General features: G+C 48.6%; 6 protein-coding genes across 6 annotated transcripts; 3 read left to right on the forward strand and 3 right to left on the reverse strand.

Annotated features, from left to right (window-relative positions):
- Nucleotides 1-475: 475 nt before the first annotated feature.
- Nucleotides 476-3314, reverse strand: BKA55DRAFT_512871 (alkaline-phosphatase-like protein; the record flags this gene model as incomplete). The annotated part of the gene is made up of 3 exons (XM_046187844.1): nt 476-2733; nt 2782-3023; nt 3085-3314. The coding sequence occupies 3 exons, from the start codon at nt 3312-3314 to the stop codon at nt 476-478; spliced, it is 2730 nt and encodes a 909-aa protein (XP_046048525.1).
- A 2253-nt stretch (nt 3315-5567) lies between these two features.
- On the forward strand, nt 5568-8968 carry BKA55DRAFT_738912 (Utp21 specific WD40 associated putative domain-containing protein). Its single transcript, XM_046201408.1, has 3 exons — nt 5568-5765; nt 5819-8495; nt 8547-8968. The coding sequence occupies exons 1-3, from the start codon at nt 5655-5657 to the stop codon at nt 8885-8887; spliced, it is 3129 nt and encodes a 1042-aa protein (XP_046048526.1). The 5' UTR covers nt 5568-5654; the 3' UTR covers nt 8888-8968.
- Nucleotide 8969: 1 nt separating this feature from the next.
- On the reverse strand, nt 8970-10350 carry BKA55DRAFT_569831 (Golgi apparatus membrane protein TVP15). Its single transcript, XM_046192964.1, has 5 exons — nt 9950-10350; nt 9811-9882; nt 9665-9723; nt 9543-9611; nt 8970-9492 (listed from the first exon to the last, which is right to left on the reverse strand). The coding sequence occupies exons 1-5, from the start codon at nt 9967-9969 to the stop codon at nt 9317-9319; spliced, it is 396 nt and encodes a 131-aa protein (XP_046048527.1). The 5' UTR covers nt 9970-10350; the 3' UTR covers nt 8970-9316.
- A 211-nt stretch (nt 10351-10561) lies between these two features.
- On the forward strand, nt 10562-13019 carry BKA55DRAFT_594618 (P-loop containing nucleoside triphosphate hydrolase protein; the record flags this gene model as incomplete). Its single annotated transcript, XM_046195691.1, has 3 exons — nt 10562-10633; nt 10684-10744; nt 10792-13019. The coding sequence occupies 3 exons, from the start codon at nt 10562-10564 to the stop codon at nt 13017-13019; spliced, it is 2361 nt and encodes a 786-aa protein (XP_046048528.1).
- A 130-nt stretch (nt 13020-13149) lies between these two features.
- Nucleotides 13150-14393, reverse strand: BKA55DRAFT_383566 (RmlC-like cupin domain-containing protein). The gene is made up of 3 exons (XM_046185971.1): nt 13982-14393; nt 13761-13927; nt 13150-13707 (listed from the first exon to the last, which is right to left on the reverse strand). The coding sequence occupies exons 1-3, from the start codon at nt 14113-14115 to the stop codon at nt 13280-13282; spliced, it is 729 nt and encodes a 242-aa protein (XP_046048529.1). The 5' UTR covers nt 14116-14393; the 3' UTR covers nt 13150-13279.
- A 2918-nt stretch (nt 14394-17311) lies between these two features.
- Nucleotides 17312-18909, forward strand: BKA55DRAFT_540158 (uncharacterized protein; the record flags this gene model as incomplete). The annotated part of the gene is made up of 3 exons (XM_046190225.1): nt 17312-17650; nt 17707-17939; nt 17991-18909. The coding sequence occupies 3 exons, from the start codon at nt 17312-17314 to the stop codon at nt 18907-18909; spliced, it is 1491 nt and encodes a 496-aa protein (XP_046048530.1).
- Between the last annotated feature and the right edge of the window lie 297 nt (nt 18910-19206).

Consider the following 19206-nt stretch of genomic DNA (forward strand, 5'->3'; position numbering starts at 1 on the left):
TCTTGTTAACCTCTGCCTCTCCCACAAGCAGCAACCTTCTTGCAGATACTGTCACCCAGCAATGACCAAGCATTTAATACACTGTGAGCATGAGGAAATAAAAGCCACATAATTCCCGATTTGCTCGGACTGTAAACTGCATAAATGTTTCGTTTTGATAGCCATGACCATATAAAGTCTGATCACACAGCTAAATGCGCCGCTCAGCTTATACACATCACTGAAACACAAGCCACGAACGAAACAATCTTGATCAAGTATACAATGCGTAAAATTCAAAGTCTATGCCATTTTTTAGACAAAAATCAACCCAGAAAACAACCACTTCCGAGGGAGCCTCTCCCTTCGGTGTATGTATGCCGTACACATGTGCCAATGGGTATGCCAAAAAACCAGTTCCCAAAAATAATTGCAAACCCGCAAACCCAGATACCCAATGCATCATGTCATAAAATAAACTAATAATAAAACACAATCATTTCTCCTCGTCGGGGTTATATCCCCAGAGGCGTCTTCGCTCTAGAGCCCACCAGTGGGCAACTTCGTCGGCTTCCTTCACCCAGTTCGCAGCGTCGTCGCCGTACTGGCGCTTCACTGCCTTGATCATTGACTTGATCGACCATTTATCCAGAGCGTCTAGCTCTAGAGGGTCTTTGCCGAGATCTGTAAATGTGTATTCGAGGTCTTTCTTTAGCGGAACTGCGAGTCTCCAGGGTGCGTCGGCTGAGGTGACTGTGAGCATACCACCGCCTGGGTTGATCAGTCCAAAGTTCCAAGCCCGACGGCCGTCTTGTGTCTTTTGATATGGACGAATTAGGGATTGACCTTCGTAATCGTGGACGAGGTCGAATGCAATTTCGGAATCTTTTTTGTTGAGAGATCCTGAGTTGACGAGGAGGTCGAGAACGGTGGGAAGGATAGAGATCGATGTCACGTTGGCCTCGTATTGCACGCGAGGAATGCTGGGATGACGGAAAGAAATCGGAACCCGAAAGTTGCTGATATGACGGTTTTCGTAGGTACCTGTCTTTGAGAAATCTTCCTTGAAGGCTTGACCGTGGTCACCGACGAAGACAACGAGGGTTTCATCGGCGATTCCGGTATCCTCAAACATCTGCATAAGCTCACCAAGCCATGCGTCGGTGAAGCGGATGGTGTTGAGGTACTTGTCAAGATCTTGATGATTACCACCCTCTTTACCCATGTACTTCTCTCTTTCGAACCACTTAGGTACTCCCCAAGGGTGATGAGTAGTGCTGGTAAAGTGTGACATGAAGAGTCGCTTATCTTCGGCAAGGCCGTCGGAAATAAACTTTCTGATGTGCTCCCTCAAATCGGTTTCGGGGTATCCAAAATAGTTGATCTCCTCCATCTCGGGATTATCCTTGGCCTCCTCGTCCAACTTGGGCTTGGTGACCTTGAAATCGAAACCAATCTTCTCGTCAAACTTGTCCTGTCTGTCATAGTGGTCTGTAACGGCCTGGAAGAAAGCGGGCTTCCACTGGTACTCATGGAATTTGGCTTGCGCAGTACTGCCAAAACCCCACCAATCTCGCTTCCTCTGTGGCTTGTCCTCCTCTGGCTTGTCCTCTCGCTTCGTCGTGTTGGACTTGACCTTGTTGAACAGTTCGAGAATCTGCGGAATGCAGGGCTGATAGCTCTCGAGTTCGGATTCTTCAAACATGTTGACAGCCATGGGCCAAGCGCCACAATGCGCGGCAGCAAGACTCTTGGTTGAGACACTGCTGCTGGTAAGACCTCCGACGACATTGACACCACCAAAGCCGGGCTTCGTCTGGTCGTTCCATACAGGCTTCTCCGGAGGATCGTAAGCACTGCCGTTTGCGCTTTGGTAGTTGCCAGGCTTTCCGGTGATTTTCTCAAAGTTCTGGGTCATGCGTGACACTCGACCGTTGACTTCATCTCTGGCGTTCTCCTCGTTCGACTCCATGATAAATCGGTGGATATCGCTACCCTGCTGAAGAGGGAAGAGTTCTTCGCGCATACTCTCCATGAGGATAAGAGCAATATGTCTAATCTTGACGGAGTTATTCGAGAGCGCCTCTTGAATAGGTGCCAGAATCTCTTGGTCGAGGTTAGTAATTCGCATAGGGTCGTTGACAGGGTTGTAGAAGCCCCGATCTTGCCAAGTGTTGGGGCACGCATTGCTAGGACCATCCTGCTTGTCGTGCTCGTCCTTGTATCGATCAGGATTCCACTTCAGAAAACCGCCGGGTATAGGGTTAGGAAGCCACGCGGGAGGGTTCTCTCTGTACTTCTTGACCAAGTCGTTGTTCTCTCTGCTGGGAGCCCATCCCTTGAAGTTGCCCTTAGGATCCTGCCATCTTGACTTCTCGATGAGCTCTCTTAAGGGAAATTCGTTCTGAGAAGCGCAAAGTCCGAGATTCGGTCGCACAGAGTCGGACAATCGTAAAGGCAAACTGCTTGCGATGTGATTGTAAGGTTGGTCGGGGCGGGCAACCCATGTGATGCCGATGAATAGCAAGACGACTGTATTGATCACCCAAGAGGGAACGAATGCACAACAGCTTCGCTTATTTGTACGTTCTTCCGAGTCCTTCTCACCTCCATCATGACTCAAATTAGGCGACGGGTGGCCACTATTGGTAACAGAACTTTCGCTGTTGACACGCTGGAGGAAAGGCTCGGCGTTCTCGGGATCCTGCTGATGTTGCGGCTGCGGGCGAATCTTGCTTCGCAAATGCCGTGAGACTGCAAGTGTTAACAAATTAAACATTTTAATAGAGTTTGGCGACAAACCTGAAGCGATTCGCTTGCCAATTCCAGATACGACGTCACCAAAGACCCTGTATAGGAAGTTCTGAGGCAACCATGCGACGATGAGGATGATTAATCCAGAAACAATGACACTGCTGCTCTCGCTGATTAAAACATTGAGTCCTTCGTCATTAGCAAAATCGCCAGCGTCGCTCCATTCGACTTCGCCGCCTGTTCTATAATGGAAGCCGAGCTCGGATGCCGCAGCAACGAACGTTATTAAACTATACAGCCACTGTTAGCCATAACGACATTCAACGTAAAGGTAAAATAGAGGGTATATACGTTAAAAAGCATCCAAGAACATAACCAATCAGAGAAAGAATCGTTCGCTCTCGACGCAACAATAACCGGGCAAAGAGAACTAGGAAGAAATCTTGTAGGAAGAAAGTCGGTAGATAGACGATAAAGTCGATGACAGCGATCGAATGGATGTGGATGAATAGATGTAGCAGCTTCGTAAATAGTAATGATACGAAAAAGACAGCAAAAAGATAAGAGACTAAAGAAGGCATATTGGGCCTACTTCACATCATCAGGTTCAACAAGATGAGGAAGAGGATGATATGGAAGGGTTGAATTTGAGGTGGAGGGGAGAAATAAGGTCAGGTCTGGGCAAAAGCCAAGCGGATATAAGGCTTTCGTCAAATATAAACGAAGAGACTAACAGGAATGTGCAGCAGGAGCTGAAAAGCCAAGCCCCAGGTTCAGCACAGTATGTACAAAAGACAAGGTACAAGTATGTATGCAGACAGTTTGGGAGTGAATGAGCGAGTGAGTGAGTGAGTGAGTGAGTGAGAATAAGTGATTGGAGGTGAAACAGAGTGACACGCAACCCCCCCAAGGATATTCAGGGATAGGCAATGAAATATATGGGAACCTGCTCTGCACAGTGAAATAGTGTCAAAAACAATGAAACCTCGAATGCCCAGGGTTGGTATGTGGTCGCGTGTTACAGCGTGGAGGCAGAGTTATACCTACCGTACCTTTTGAAGCGGTTGTTTTAAGCTACACATCTGGGCTTGCTTGGATTACGGCGGCGGCTTGGTTTAAGCTCGCACACCTTACTTACCACGGATTGATTGTCTTGACACATCTAACAAGCCTTACGAACCCTGCAGTACAGTTAAGGTACCTTACCTTGTTCTGCTTTGCTAAGCCGCTCTCACTGCGCCACCGATGAAACAAAAAGAGAGTGCTCTGGAACAAGGAGTTGCTGTATCGTGATCGTCCTGCCTCTCCTGGCCAAAACTCGGATCCGTTCTCAGCATCATGATAAAAGGGGTCTTGTTCTCTTTCTTTCAAACTCGGTAGTTCTTTGTGAGTATCCATTCCATTTCCATTTGCTGCATCGTAACAAATGGAACCTTGATGATGTAGTGGACCTTGTATGTCTTCATGCGGTGGGATGACCGGTCGGTTGTTGCGCAAATACAAGGGGGTCAGTTAGTGCAAGACTTTTTAGACAATCCCGAAACCTTTCCCCCTCTCGTTTATTTAGCTCACAATATCATCATCTTCTGTTGGTAGGTACCTGATGTTCCCTAGCCTGGGCCTGGTCGTGTGCTGCCGCCTTGGATCTGGGTGGTATTTCCAGGCGCCAATATTATGGTGACGTTGACATTGAGATGGAGGTGGATCAATGTGTATCAGATCACCCCTACAGTTGGAGCGTTTCTCGGCTGTTGGAAGCGCTCCAAAATATTAGAGTCTTACATAGTGCCTTGTCTGTTCTCTCTTACTGTGTCATGTTTGGCATCGACAAGGATTGTTTAAAGAGTTGAATCATGTATAGTGGGGTAGGTTGCTTTACCGTACAGCAGATCTCTCTCAGGTAGAGTGTGAGTGTGTGACGAAGCTGTTGTTTACTATGTTTAGAAGAGAGCAGGGAGACAAAGCTCACCCTTGTCAAAGAAAGATCGTGATACGGCATCTCCAATCAAACAAACAATGACAAGCCTTTCAGTCAAGATGCGCATGATTGTTTCCTCAACTAACGCATGCACTCAGCTCCAAGCTTAGCCATTTGTCATCCCTTACTCGCTGCTCACATAAGAGCATCCTCCATACATACCGTACCTTTCTGTACTGGAGGCACACGACCAATTCCTCCTCCCTGTTTTGGACTGACCCCAATAATCTTGGCGTCGTATCACCAACATCCAGAATCTTGTCTTGTGAATATTGGATCAACTGCGTATTACGTCGGTTACGCCGAGTCGAAATTGGGGCGTACTAAGAGAACCTTCGCAGCCTTCTTTGTGCAACCAGGACGCGAGTTCCGATTCAAAGGGACCAGATTCCTCTGGCTAAGATCATGGTCTGGCGCCTTCATACCAGTTTCTTCGGATGATGGATGAGATCTCAAAGCCATGACCCGTTTGGTGTTCTATGTGCCTTGGCTTACCCGCGCTGTATGCAAGAGGGCTAGTGCCATGGTTATCTGCAAATCAGTTGGCCATGCGCCGTTGTTTGTCGGCAGGGGGGCTGACAGAATGAACCGTACACTGTGAGCTGTGATGAAACATGACTTTCCAGCTGTCTAGGAAGGCCATGAAGTTGCATGAACAGAAATCTGGTAACTTTAAATGCCCAATCAGACATTTAGATGTATTTCTCGTAATTCAATGACTTGCAGAAAGCCTCAAAGCTAAAATCAACAGCCAGTACCAGCTGAAAAGTATTTCTTCAACCACATCTGAAAGATACTGCCCCGCTTCACCGCCAAAAATTGTAAATTTTTGGAGATGGCTGCAGTATCACGTTGAGCAGCCTCAATTGCAGAGCGCAAGCGGGCATCTTTGGTGAAGTAACTTTTGTCGCTACTTGCACCAGCTGCATCTCACATAATTATAATGCCTCATAAGGATGCTGACCACCCCGTGGTCAAGCGCCAGAAGACTGCGGCCCCAGCCAATGCTTCAAAAGCTGCATCAGACTCTTCGAGAATCTTTGCGCCCTTCCGTGTATGTCCATCCGACTGAGCGTTGTGCTCCAATAGCTAATTGTGACGCTTCAGACTGTCGGTTTAGTATCACCTACGAGTGTCCCTTTCACATCGATTCCTCTCGGCAAGACTACCTTTCAAATCTCGACCTCAGTTGGCCGATCCATTCAGACTTACGATCTTCGTCGCGGATTGAACCTCATCTTCATCACTCGCCCGCAAACCCCCGCCGACATTACCGCGACTCTCGCCTGGAAGGAAAAGGTTTTCGCAGCATGGGGTGGATCAAAGAAGGGCGAGTCTCAGGGTATCTGGGTTTTCCAGAGAGGCAAGAAGGTCGATGAGCTTGCGCTGCCCTTAGACCTCAACGAGCCTGTCAAGCAAATTCTTATCCTGGGAATATGGACTATTGTCGCTGCTACTACGCGAATCGAAGTTTTCAAGACGGCTACTCTGGAGCACTACACCACTATTCACACTACACCTGCCAGCAACCGCGGCAACGAGATCACTGGCGGTATTGTTTCTATGCCCACTTTCCTCAACAAGATTTTCGTGGGTCGCAAAGATGGCTGGGTCGAGATCTGGAACGTCAGCACCGGCAAGCTCATTTACACTATTCTTCCTCCGGCTCCCGATTGCGGTTCTGTAACATGTCTAGAACCCAGCCCTGCTCTGTCTCTCCTCGCTATCGCCTACTCTGAGGGAACTCTCATCATTACAAATGTTCTAACCGATAAGGTCACTCTTCGCATCGAGGCTGGAAGCTCAGAAGCACCAGTTAACTCAATTTCTTTCCGGACTGATGGTATGGGAGCGGGCAATGATGGACGAAAGGATGGTGTTATGGCTACGGCGACAGCTGCTACTGGAGATGTCACATTCTGGGATTTGAACGGCGGCGGTCGTGTAATGGGTGTTTTGCGAAGCGCTCATAACCCCCCTTCCTACGATGGACCGCTTGTCCGTGGTGGAATTAGCAAGATTGAGTTTCTCCCTGGACAACCAGTTGTGGTGACCAGTGGTCGCGATAACTCTCTCAAGTCCTGGATCTTCGACGAGACGCCATTCTCTCCGATTCCTCGAATCCTCCACTCACGCAGCGGCCACGCTGGTCCTGTCAACTGTCTCGAATTCCTTCCTACCGACTTTGAGGGCGCTGATGCCGGTAACAAGTGGTTGCTCAGTGGTGGACAAGACCGAAGTCTCTGGGGATGGAGTCTGCGCCGTGATGGCCAGAGCACAGAGTTGAGTCAGGGTAACATTCGCAAGAAGGCCAAGAAGATTGGCATTCTTGCCACAAACGCTCTGTCTCATGGACCTACAACGACCTTGGAGGACCTAAAGGCTCCTGAGATTACTTGTATGGCATCCTCTTTGAACCGAGATGGTGGTATTGGTGCTATGCCTGGCAACCAGCCTATATGGCAAAAGTCTCGGGATAAGAAGAAGCTCCAGGATGCTGAGGTCAGTGGTATGACTGGTTGGGAGAGTGTTGTCACCGCTCACAAGAACGATCCTTATGCCAGGACATGGTTCTGGGGTCGAAAACGAGCTGGTCGATGGGCTTTCCCTACTGGAGACGAGACCAACGTCTCTACCGTTGCTATCAGCCCTTGCGGTACCTTTGCGCTTGTTGGTGCGGAATCTGGCGGTATTGATATGTACAACCTTCAGTCAGGAAATCATCGCCAACGATTCCCTTCAAGATTGACCCCGGCCCAAGCTCGTCAGCTCAAGATGCAGCAGCTACGACAGGCAGACGATATCGTTCAAATGCATGCCGAGTCTACTCGACAATTCCCCGTTGGTACCGGAAAGCACACCAAGCGTATTACTGGTCTTATTGTTGATTCCATGAACAAGAACGTGGTGTCTTGCTCTTTGGATGGCAAGATCAAATTCTGGGACTTCTTGACTGGTAACCTATTAGAGCAGATTGACTGGGCGCCCATGACGTTCCCAACAGGATGCAGATACCACCCCGCGAGCAATCTGCTTGCTTTCTCATGCGACGATTTATCAATTCGGGTGGTGGATATGGAGACCAAGAGAACCATTCGTGAGTTCTGGGGACCTCAAGGCGCCATCAACGATTTCTGCTTCTCCAACGGTGGACGATGGATCATCGCTGCTTCTCAAGATTCCGTCATTCGTGTATGGGATCTTCCCACAAGTCACTTGATCGATGCTATCAAACTCGAGAAGCCTTGCAAGGCGCTAGCAATGTCTGTTACTGGCGAATACTTGGCTGCAACAATTGAGAACGAATTGGGAGTAACACTCTGGACCAACAAGGCCCTGTTCAAGCATGTCCCCACACGTCAAATCTCTGAGAAGGAGATTGGTCAAGTCTCTGCTCCTACAGTATCCGGTGAGAACAGCCATGGTATGCTGGAGGGTGCGTTCGAAGAGGAGCAAGTTGAGGATGAGGATACTGTGGTGGCACCAACAATCGAACAGCTCAGCTCTGAGCTTACCACTTTGTCTTTGGTTCCCAAGAGCCGCTGGCAGACATTACTACACCTGGATCTTATTAAGGAGAGAAATAAGCCCACGGAGGCCCCTAAGGCTCCAGAGAAGGCACCTTTCTTTTTGCCCTCGACGACAGGAAAAGAGAACCCCATGGCTTCTAAGCTCCAGGGTGAGAGTGAGGCAGAGAGCAACTCTCGCATCACAAGAGTCGAGAAGGCTCGTTTTGAGGAGGTTCTCAGCTCTAAGCTTCGCGCCGGAGCAGAGACCGGAACTTGTAAGTCGCCTTTCTCTCGCATCGCTATCCATATATTCTAACACATCACAGATGATGAGTTCATCGAGCATCTCAAGTCTCTCTCCCCCTCAAGCGCAGATCTCGAACTTCGCTCGCTTTCTATCGGCGATGGCGATGAGAACTCGAATGAGTTGTTGCATTTTATCCGCGCTTTGACAGCTCGTCTCAAGACTCGTCGAGACTATGAGCTTACTCAGGCGTGGATGACCGTGTTCCTGCGATTACACTTTGATCTGGTGATGGAGAATCAAGATCTGTTGGCGGCGTTGAGCGAGTGGAAGTCATATCAAGAGAAGGAGTGCAACCGGTTGGATGGACTGGTTGGATACTGCAGTGGTGTAGTTAGCTTCTTGAGGAGTCCAAGGACATGAGAAGCATAAAATAGTACCTTGTTGATATTGAAATAATGGCGTTTGATTTCATGGCATGAGGGAGCATCAGGTATACTAGACAATAGAATATTCGATCCCGACGTCCTTATAATAATGTCTCTTTGCTAATGGTTCATCTCTTCAAATCGTTATACACTTCTGATTCTCGTGAACCTCGTCTTCAATCCCATTGAAACGAGCCACCTCTTGAACCCCTTCCTCCTGTCTGCAATTCATAGAAATACAGCGTTTCTACTCCCCCTCTTGTAACATTCGTCTTTCAAGTAATTTATCCTATACGCCCTGATTCACCGCGTTTGTTGCGCGTTTACGCTGTCATTCGTATCATGATCGAATGGTCGTCGCGAAAGCTTATGCGCTTATGTCTGGAGAGGCAACCGTACGGGTAGGTCCCGGCTGGTCGGCATTCTAGACCTGCTCGGCGCCCCAACCGGCATCTTCGGCCTCGCGCATGTTGCTGGGGGGCTCGATGGAGGGAACGAACTCGAGAGCGATGTAGGCGAGACCGACGATGCCGATGATGCTACCAGCAATCTTGCTGAGGATGAAGTTGCCCAACAGAAGGCAGCCAATGAAGACGTAGACTTGTAGATGTTAGCGGTGTGCCATAGTGGCGATTATGGTATTTACTTACAGACACCACGGCCGATGAAGGAGAACATGAAAGAGGCATGTCTGGAGACCTGGGGAGGGATCTGGAACTCTGCGATCTGTTAGGCTTGGCGCATGGGAGGTTCGGTCAGTGTCGCAACGTACCGAGCAGAGCGATGACGAGACCAAAGACGATCATGTAAGCGCCGACAACAATGGGTTGACTACAAAGGCATTGTCAGTATTTGTGCTGTCGAGTTGTCGCCTGAATGCGAATTGGGTCAATCGGCGCAGGATTGGAGTATACGTACAGGCCGAAATGGAAGATGGACGCGATACCACCGAGGACGGTGATAACACCAACAGCCAAGTTGACAATGCGGCTGCAGTTGAAAGCGATGGTTAGCGACTATTCTTGTGACGATACTATAGTGTAATGTAGCTACTCACAAGATGTCAGAGAGCTCCATGATGATTGATTTATTGTTGACTTGGGGACTGCGCCGTGGATAATCGAGATAGAATCGAGTTTAATACTGAAAAGTATCGCGTAGGCAGCAGTTTAAGAGGAGTCGCGTTTGAGGCAGACGAATTGTGATGGAGGCGTATGTAAGTGTTGCAAGGTGACGAAGACGGAGACGGGAGGTGAAAAGCACAAGGAGCAAGATTACGTAGGTAGCCCCGAGTTTGAAGCTAACGACAGGCTACGCCTCAAGCCCCCAGACCAAGCTTCAAGTTTTGGGGGTCTTGCAATTCCTTTACGGGGGGTTCGACCAATTGGAATGCAGAAGCTGATGATCAGGAGTTGGTAGTGGAGTTCAAGGACAGTTTTGGCGAATGGCATCAAAGCGTTTCCAAAAACAGCAGAGAAAGCTCAAAATCAACCTCAAAAGACAAAGAAAAAAGAGAGACTGAGATGAAGCAGTCGAATCTTGGTTTATTTCCGAGATTGGAATGATTATCTTATCGTTGTTACGGAATGGCCCGGCTATGAAAGGCTCGGGCCGTTGTCTTGCCCGTCAATGGCGCAATAAAGACCTCGTGAATTTATCTCGTCGAGCTATGCATCAGGCTCATCATGATACTCAACTACACAACATTCGGAACATTGGCATTATAGCTCATGTTGATGCTGTAAGTAATGTGCTATAGATTATGAAATGAACTAGTCTCATATTGTTTAGGGAAAAACTACTACAACTGAGCGAATGCTCTATTATAGTGGTGTCACGCAACGTGTTGGAGGTAGGCATATCTCAGCCTCACTCACCAAATATGCTAACAAAATGTAGATGTCGACTCTGGAAATACTGTAACTGACTTTCTCGACTTGGAGAGAGAACGGGGCATCACTATTCAATCAGCAGCAATCACATTCCACTGGCCTAAACATCAATCGCTCGCACCTGGAGAACACGCAAAAACGATCAACCTCATCGACACTCCCGGCCATCAAGACTTTCGTTTCGAGGTTGACCGCTGTCTTCCCATTCTCGATGGGGCAGTCTGTATCATCGACTCAGTCAAAGGCGTTGAAGCTCATACAGAAAGAGTATGGGGATCTGCTCATGAGTTCAAAGTGCCTCGCATTGTGTACTGCAACAAACTCGATCGAGAGGGTGCTTCTTTTAAAAAGGCTGTTCTTGAAATAGGATCCCGTCTTAAAGGATGGCCTCTTGTCTGTCAGATCCCTTGGTGGGAGAAAGAGGACTTTGTTGGTGTGATTGATATTGTTAACAGAGTCGGATACCGATGGAAGTCAGAACGCGAAAAGACGCGGTACAATACTGAAGAGCTGAAGAAGAAGCTTTCCAGCTCTAATAAGGATCTCTTACCGGAGATTGAGACTGCGAGACAGGCTTTGGTTGAGGGTCTTGCGGACTTTGATGAAGCCATCATGGATGAGTTTCTGGCTGAGAACGAAAACATCGATGGTGCTTTAATAAAAGAAGCTATTCGACGAGTCATCAGAAGTGGTGATGGTCGGGTCATTCCAGTATTCGCAGGCTCTAGTTTCCGCCATATCGGCGTTGAGCCGTTGATGGACGCTATCACGGATTATCTACCAAGTCCAGACGAGCGACCATCAGCAGAAGTCCGGGTCGGAGCAGCAAAGCACCGCTTAACTGAAGTCCTCGACAACAGTCCCAAGTCCGCGAGGAACCATGTTGCATCTATTGCTTCAGTCTTCAAGGTCTTCAATCACCCCAAGGAGGGTGTTATCAGCTTCGTACGAGTTTATCACGGCACTCTTACCAGAAACGCAGCAAGTTTCAACACCAACATTCTAACACACGAAAAGCCTATGGGCATTCTTCAAATCTCTGCAAATAAAACGCAGGATATTCAAACACTTGGGGTTGGCCAGATCGGGGCGTTGAGAGGACTGAAGAAAGCTCGTACAGGTGATACACTTGTCACGATGAATGCCAACAAACCCATTCCTGAAAACTTCCGTCATGTCAAGATTCGACCACCTGAGATTCCACCTCCCGTGGCGTTCCTACAAGTCGAGCCGTACGGTAACGTTGCTGCTCAACAACTTCAAATCGCCTTAGAAAACACAACCCGAGAAGACCCCAGTCTACGATATAGCCGAGATCCCAAAACAGAACAGTTCACAATTCAGGGCATGGGCAAGCTTCATCTCGATGTGTCACTATACAACATGAAGCAAAAGTACAAGATCGATGCCGACTTCGGTCCTATCGAAGTTGACTACAAGGAATGCGTCACAGAGCCAACACGGCCACAATACATAGTCTTTGACCGTCCCGTCGCAGGCAAACCCGGCAAAGCGTCATGTACTGTTGTCCTGTCGCCACTTGAAGAACATCATCACGACACTTTATTAGAGTCTTGTGTCGAAAGAGACGGTAATATATACCATGTCGCCATTCCTTTGACAGATGAGTCTAGCACCCTTGACTTTGATCCTGAGGAGGCGAGGGCGCAGCTTCTCAACGGAGCTATTGCAGGTCTGGCGAGGGGACCTCGTCGTGCTGCTCCCATTCACGGGTGCCACGTTACGATCACACTAGACACGGAACCCGGCGCCTGTGAAACTCCCACGGGAGGACATTTCAGCACTGCCGCTAGGACTGCCGTCCAGGCTACTCTTCGCGATGCTTTTGAGAAAGACCAGATCGGCATTCTTGAGCCTATTATGCATGTTAACATTACATGTCCAGAGGTTGTAGCCGGTACGGTACAGCATGATGTTACTGCCGGTGCTGGTGGTCAGGTTCTTGAAGTCAATGATCGGTCTGCTGAGTCAACTGGCGAAGATCATATTGATGTGTCCAAGATTTACACTCCTCCCGATCCATATGATTCTATCACGTCTCTGCGCGGTAAGAAGTCTTCGGCTAGAGTTGTTGAGATTATCGCCAAGGTCCCGTATAAGGAGATGCTGGACTACGATAACCATTTGAGAAGCAAGACTGCAGGACGACACTCGATGACTATGTCATTTGACTCTTTTGCCAAGGTTGTTGGTCATCGCGAAAAGGGTCTGTAAGCGATGGGTGCGAAGTGTTTGATTGGGGACCTTGTATCACGATGCATGTAAAACTAGATGAAAGAAAAGCTTGTATAATATGTACCAAATGCTATCTATGAATAAACTAAATACCGGATCCTATCAATATCTACTGCGTAGAACTAGGGTATCTCCGTCTAAATGCTACTGAACTCAAGAACAACGCCAGGGGAAGAAACATCGCTCACATGCTCATTACGTGCTATGATATGAAGAAAGAAAGATAGTGCAAGTCCATCTTAGATGGATCGCTTCTTAAGGCCACAAGTCTCGAGGCACTTATCAACACCAAGAGCAATGCTCTTAGGGACAGCCTGGCGGACCTTGTCAATATCCTCACCAGCAATGCTCTGGCCAAAGGTAGCGGCGATGACATCGTCGCTCAGAGAAACAAGCTCATCAGCGATTTGGCCAGTGCCAAAGTCCTCAGTGGCAAAGGTAGCGATAAAGGTGGCAGGCTCGCAGTCAGGGTTGAACTGAGTGTGGATGGATCCTTGGTAGAAGGGAGTCATCATGTTGGCTGTAAGCTCGGTGCGGATAACACGACGCTTGCCATCCTTGTCGAGGACGCCGTTCTCGGGGACCATCTCTGTGATGAGACGGCCGGAGGTAACGACTTGGAGCTCGGCAGAGCGAGGGTGGACGTGGAGAGTGTTCATGCCGCAGGCTAATAACATATTAGAGTTGTTATATCGAGATGGTACAGCAAGAGAAACTTACGATCGATTCTGCCAAAGGCCATACCAGCACCAGTACCAACAAGAGCAGGGAAGTTGGCACGGTTAGCAGCGATGATCTCGCCTCCCTTTCCAGGGTTATCCTGCTTCTTGTTGAAGTCGAAGACGAAGTCATCGTCATCTGGGAGAAGAGCAAAGCGGTCAGCGGCACTGATGATATGTTAGTTATGTGTCCTAGCCAAGTCATTATTGGGGGCTGCTTACGTATCAGCAAGTCGAAGCTGAGCAGTCAGACTGAGAGGTTTGCTGGAATCTGTTCGTCGAGTGTTGCGAGGAGCTGCCTCAGCGAAAGAGGTGAAGGCCAGAACGGTAGAGACGAGAGCAGTGGTGAACTTCATTGTGAATGATAGAGATGTTGAAGTATAGAGTTTGGAGAGGAGAATGAGATGAGATTGTTATGAATGTAAGACTTGTAAGACTTGTAATGCTTGAGTGATGATATGGATGATATCTCCAATCTCAACCGGACACCACCATCTTCTTATACCCAAATCTCATCTTCAAATAACCACATGAACCCAGGCACAAGACTCACGATGCTGAGCTGTCAGACCCAGGAACAAACAGGCTCAGAGGCTCTGCACAGTCAAAAATAGGAAACATCCTACGGAAGATGGCATATCCGTCTTGTTTACCAGCCTCATCCTAGCGGCCTTGGTGCTGAGCGATTGTCTCTCATTGGTGGTTTGCCGCTATTTCGAGGGTTCGTGGGCTGTGCAAGACGCCAACGCGCAGTAGTCGCCGACCCCTCCTCCAAAAATATCGAGTAAGCGCTTCTGCGATGGATTCCTGTCAGCACCAACGGCATTTATTCTTACGGAGTCTGAATGATCCGGTAAAAAGTGTCGAATGAGATGTTATTGTTAGATTTGTTGGCCAGGTTTCCCCAGGTTGAATGAATAAGCTGTTGGTTATTCTGGGTTTATGTTATAATTTTCGTCGGCCTCTATGGGCTATGTGTGTAAGCACAGCCGATTTAGAGGTGTTTTGTTTCTTATCTAGAATGAGAGGAAACATCTCCACTATTTGTAAACATTTCGCTTATCTTTTTTCTGTGATTCTCACAACAGTTCAATCACTTGTTGTTAACTTGTTCAACAGGCTGCATGCATATCATGTAGAGAATCAGACCTAAGTCACCAACTTCAACTTCAATAGTGTAAGTCAATCATATTCGACTTTCAGCCATGTGTTTGGCAGACGTCAGAAACAAACTCCAATAGTTGAAACTTGAAACCTTTTATTATTGTGGCTTCAACGCCATGCAGGTCATCATCCACTTTGTTCTTCTATGCCGTGCGCCACTCCCGCCTGAGCTCGTCATTTTCATTGTTTGTTGTTTTGAGTTGAGACGAGACATGGCTCTCGATGTTTAAATTACACTTTATCCACTGGAAAAACGCCCAGTTCTGGAACTGTCAACTACCGACCATGATCTGATTGATTCGATCGTAAACTTGCATTTACCCTGGAGCATCGTGTCTTTTGCTTCAATCTCAAGCCTCCCATCAATGGGCCCTTGTCACAAGTAATGGCTTGGTATGGTACAGATTCCAATTGAATCATAGTATAAGAAACTATGCTTGATTTATACTACTAAACTACCGAGACATTCCATCACCATGGATCTCAAGATCTCAACTTGACCAGAAGTTGGCAGAATGGATAAGGGTGACCGTCGCAGCATATCATCCTCTCAACACATCTCCTGACACCTCTAACTTATCAATTCCCACCGGCAGAATGTAAATGGCGAGCATGAATCGCTTGTCCTTATCGCATTGCATGGATAATATGCATTGATCAGTCCCCGGATGCTATAAATCCTAGGAATGTTTAGCGATTTTAAGCGACATTCAGATCCTCAGTGGCTCGTATCGTATTATGCCCCTCTTTCAATGCATCGTTCAGCTGAAGGAAAAGGGATTGATAATTTCTAAGACAGTTTTCAGTTTGAATCACGCCGATATTCGAAACGCGATGGATTCCATGAGGAAGGTTCATCATGTAAGAAAATCGAGTCAACCTCCATGAAAAGGGAAGGCAGCTGTTGAGTCACGTGTGAGTGTGATTTTCTCGATCTCTTCCTGATCATTCTGTTTCACGACATCTTTGACTTATACTACTCGTATAAGCGGCTCATGGAAATCGAGATGGCGCGAATGAGTTTATATTATCCCGAAACTTGTCGTTTCTCATACGGATATTGTCAACTTTATTCCACCGACATTCACACTAAACAGGGGAGCATGACGTCGATCTTCAGCCGAATACACTAACAAACAGTGAAATTACTGACCCCTCTTTGGAAGGTGACTGCTGCCATCAATCTTATTTTGACGAGAAGAGCTGACTCGCCCTCTAGATTTCAGCATGGAGTCTCGCCCGGTCAAGCGCGTCTCCCTAGCCAATTGTGAGTGGCACAGCACGCGTTGAGCATGCAGTCAGTTGTGGCTCCGAGCCGTCTGGGGACTGTTTGAACGCTAACCCAAGACACATTGGCCCAGGAACCATGGTTGCAAAGACTGCGGGAAAAACCACTCGTTTAGGGGCTTTGAGAGCCAACGAACCAATGTGAGTCTCTGTTGCAAGCCACAGAAAGAGTCCAGGGGTAGTGTGTCGAGAGTGCAATGGCACATGCACGCCGTTCCTAAAATCAGGGACGAGACAAAACAGAATCAAAATCTGAATCTGAACAAGAAGCAGAACCGAGACAATGGTGGTTAGATGACATGAACCCCAGAATCTCTCTTACTGCAAGTCTTCATGGGAAACGATGCCGTTGCCCCATCCGGCCCTCGTTCCGAAGATGCTGGTTCCATGGCCGCAGAGCCAACCCTCTTTGGCATCAACAGCTGCACAATTAAGCATCAGCTTGACATGATATGGTTGACTCTAATCTGCTCCGAGCGTGATCCCCTGAGCCAAGAACTCGAACCAGGCACAGTCTCAACAGGATTGGCTAGATCGAGGCCAGGGGTCAGACAAGTCAACGTCTGATTGGAGACGGTTACATTACTGGACCCTCCGTCACAGGAGAGCATCCACACAAGAACAGGGTCTCTCAAGTCCATGCAGGTACCGTGAGGCCATGGCTCAGCATGGGGCCCTGACCACGAGCCCACTCAGACGAGGCCCTCGCCTACGGCTCAATCTCCTTGTTGTGGGTGATTGTGCTGGTGCCCGCGCTTCTGCCCATGGCTCATTTCCTGGGGATCCATATCCATCTCGTGGACCTGCCGATCTCTTAATATTCATGTCCTTGCTTCCTTGCCTGTCACTCATTCTTTTGTTTCCTTGCTTTGTTAAAACGTTTCTGTCGCTGGTCCGCGAGTTCATCGAATTTCCTCGTCAGCTGCATCACTCGTTCTGTTGCTCGACGACAATTACACTCTTTACCAAACACCCGTCAGGATATATGTCTCGTTTGTGACAATAGTTGAAGGACTGGAGGTATTCGCGCAATAGAAAAAGAACAACCGTTCTGGAATTTACCGAAACGAAATCGACTCGTATTCATCGACGACAATCTCAATGAGACTCATCAACCTTTCGGCTGCCCTTTTGGGCGCCTTGTCTGCGCCATCAATGGTCGCTGGCAAGCAACACGGTCACCGTCACAACGGTTTTGAGCACTTGCGACAACATCTTCCCGTTCAGTCTTCGACTCTTGAGAAGCGTGGTGGACAATGTCAGTTCCCTAGCGATGACCCCAACATGGTCGCCGTCACTCCCGATGCGAAGAACGCCGGTTGGGCTATGAGCCCCGATCAGGAGTGCAAGCCTGGATCTTACTGCCCTTTTGCTTGCAAGCCCGGTATGGTTATGAACCAATGGGATCCGGATTCCACTTATGAATATCCCGCTTCAATGGTACGCCTGACCTGTATTGTTCAGTAACTCCGACGCACTCAACTAACACTTCTCAGAACGGAGGCCTCTTCTGTAACAAGAATGGTGAAATTGAGCAGCCTTTCAAGGGCAAGCCCAACTGTGTTTCTGGCACTGGTTCCATTGAGGCCGTTAACAAGTGTGGTTCCAAGATGTCTTGGTGCCAGACTGTTCTGCCTGGTAACGAGGCTATGCTTATCCCTACTCTTGTCACTTCTAGCGCAACTCTGGCTGTTCCCGGATCTTCATACTGGTGCTCCACCGCTGCTCAGTAAGTTACTTAAGCTTCGTTGATCATCGAAGATCTCTAACGATCATATAGCTTCTACATCAACCCCCCTGGTACTGGCGAGGAGGGCTGCATCTGGGGTACTGAGTCTGAGCCCATTGGTAACTGGAGCCCATACGTTGCCGGTGCTAACACCGAGGCCAACGGTCAGACTTTTGTCAAGATTGGATGGAACCCTATCTGGGAGGACTCAGGTCTGAAGAGCAAGCTGCCTGACTTCGGTGTTGAGATCCAGTGCCCCGACGGCGGTTGCAATGGTCTTCCTTGCAAGATCGACCCTGCTAAGGGTGAGGGCAACGTTGGCAGCAGCCTTTCTGCTAAGGGTGCTGGTGGCGCTGCCTTCTGTGTTGTTACCGTGCAGAAGGGCAGCACTGCTCAGATCGTTGCTTTCTCTTCTGGCAAAGGTTCATCCGGCGGCGATGATGACGACGAGGAGACAGAGTCTTCTACCGCTGAGGCTGAGCCCTCTACCACAACCAAGGCCAAGGTCACCACTTCTGAGGAACCTGTTGTCTCTACCACTGAGGAGCCTTCGACTACCGCCGAGCCCACCACTTCAGCACTCCCTACCACCACTTCCTCAACCTCCAGCACTACTACTAGTGCTGAAACCACCTCTTCTGCTGAGACTAGCAGCACCACCGAGCAGCAGACATCCTCTGAGACTGCCACCGAGGAGCCTACCTCAACTATCTTCACTTCAGCTACTTCCAAGACCACCAAGCACAAGTCCACCAAGAAGGTCTATCCCACTGTCAAGCCTGGTATCTTCCGTGAGAACGGAACCTCAACCTACACCACCTCTGAGACTGAGGAGACCGCTGCAGCCACTGAGGTCGACTCTGGGGCGGCTCCTACTCAGTCCAAGGAAAACGAGGCAGGTCGCCACCAAGGCAACACTGCTGTCGCTGGCCTTGTCGTCGCATTCATCGCCGCCGCTTGTTTCTTCTAATTTTTATATTCCTTGACGACCATGTACCGCTGTCTTGACGCAGCTGGCATTCTATTCACAGAAACTATTTTCTACGACATTCCTTTATTACTGGTACTTTACATATATTATCAAGCCAACTACCTATCGGCGATAGTGTCTATTGTCTTATTACTAGACTACTTAAGCAGTCTTCTGGCTGTTGGGAAGTCTAGTTGCTAATACCCGCCCCGGGTATAATATCTTTCAAGAGTCCGTGTCTGGGCTCTTGTGGGCCCGTGGGCATTATATACAAGTTTCAACGCTTCATTTCACGGT

The sequence above is a fragment of the Fusarium redolens genome, assembly GCF_020744475.1.
Source record: "Fusarium redolens strain MPI-CAGE-AT-0023 chromosome Unknown BKA55scaffold_9, whole genome shotgun sequence".
Lineage (NCBI taxonomy): Eukaryota > Fungi > Ascomycota > Sordariomycetes > Hypocreales > Nectriaceae > Fusarium > Fusarium redolens.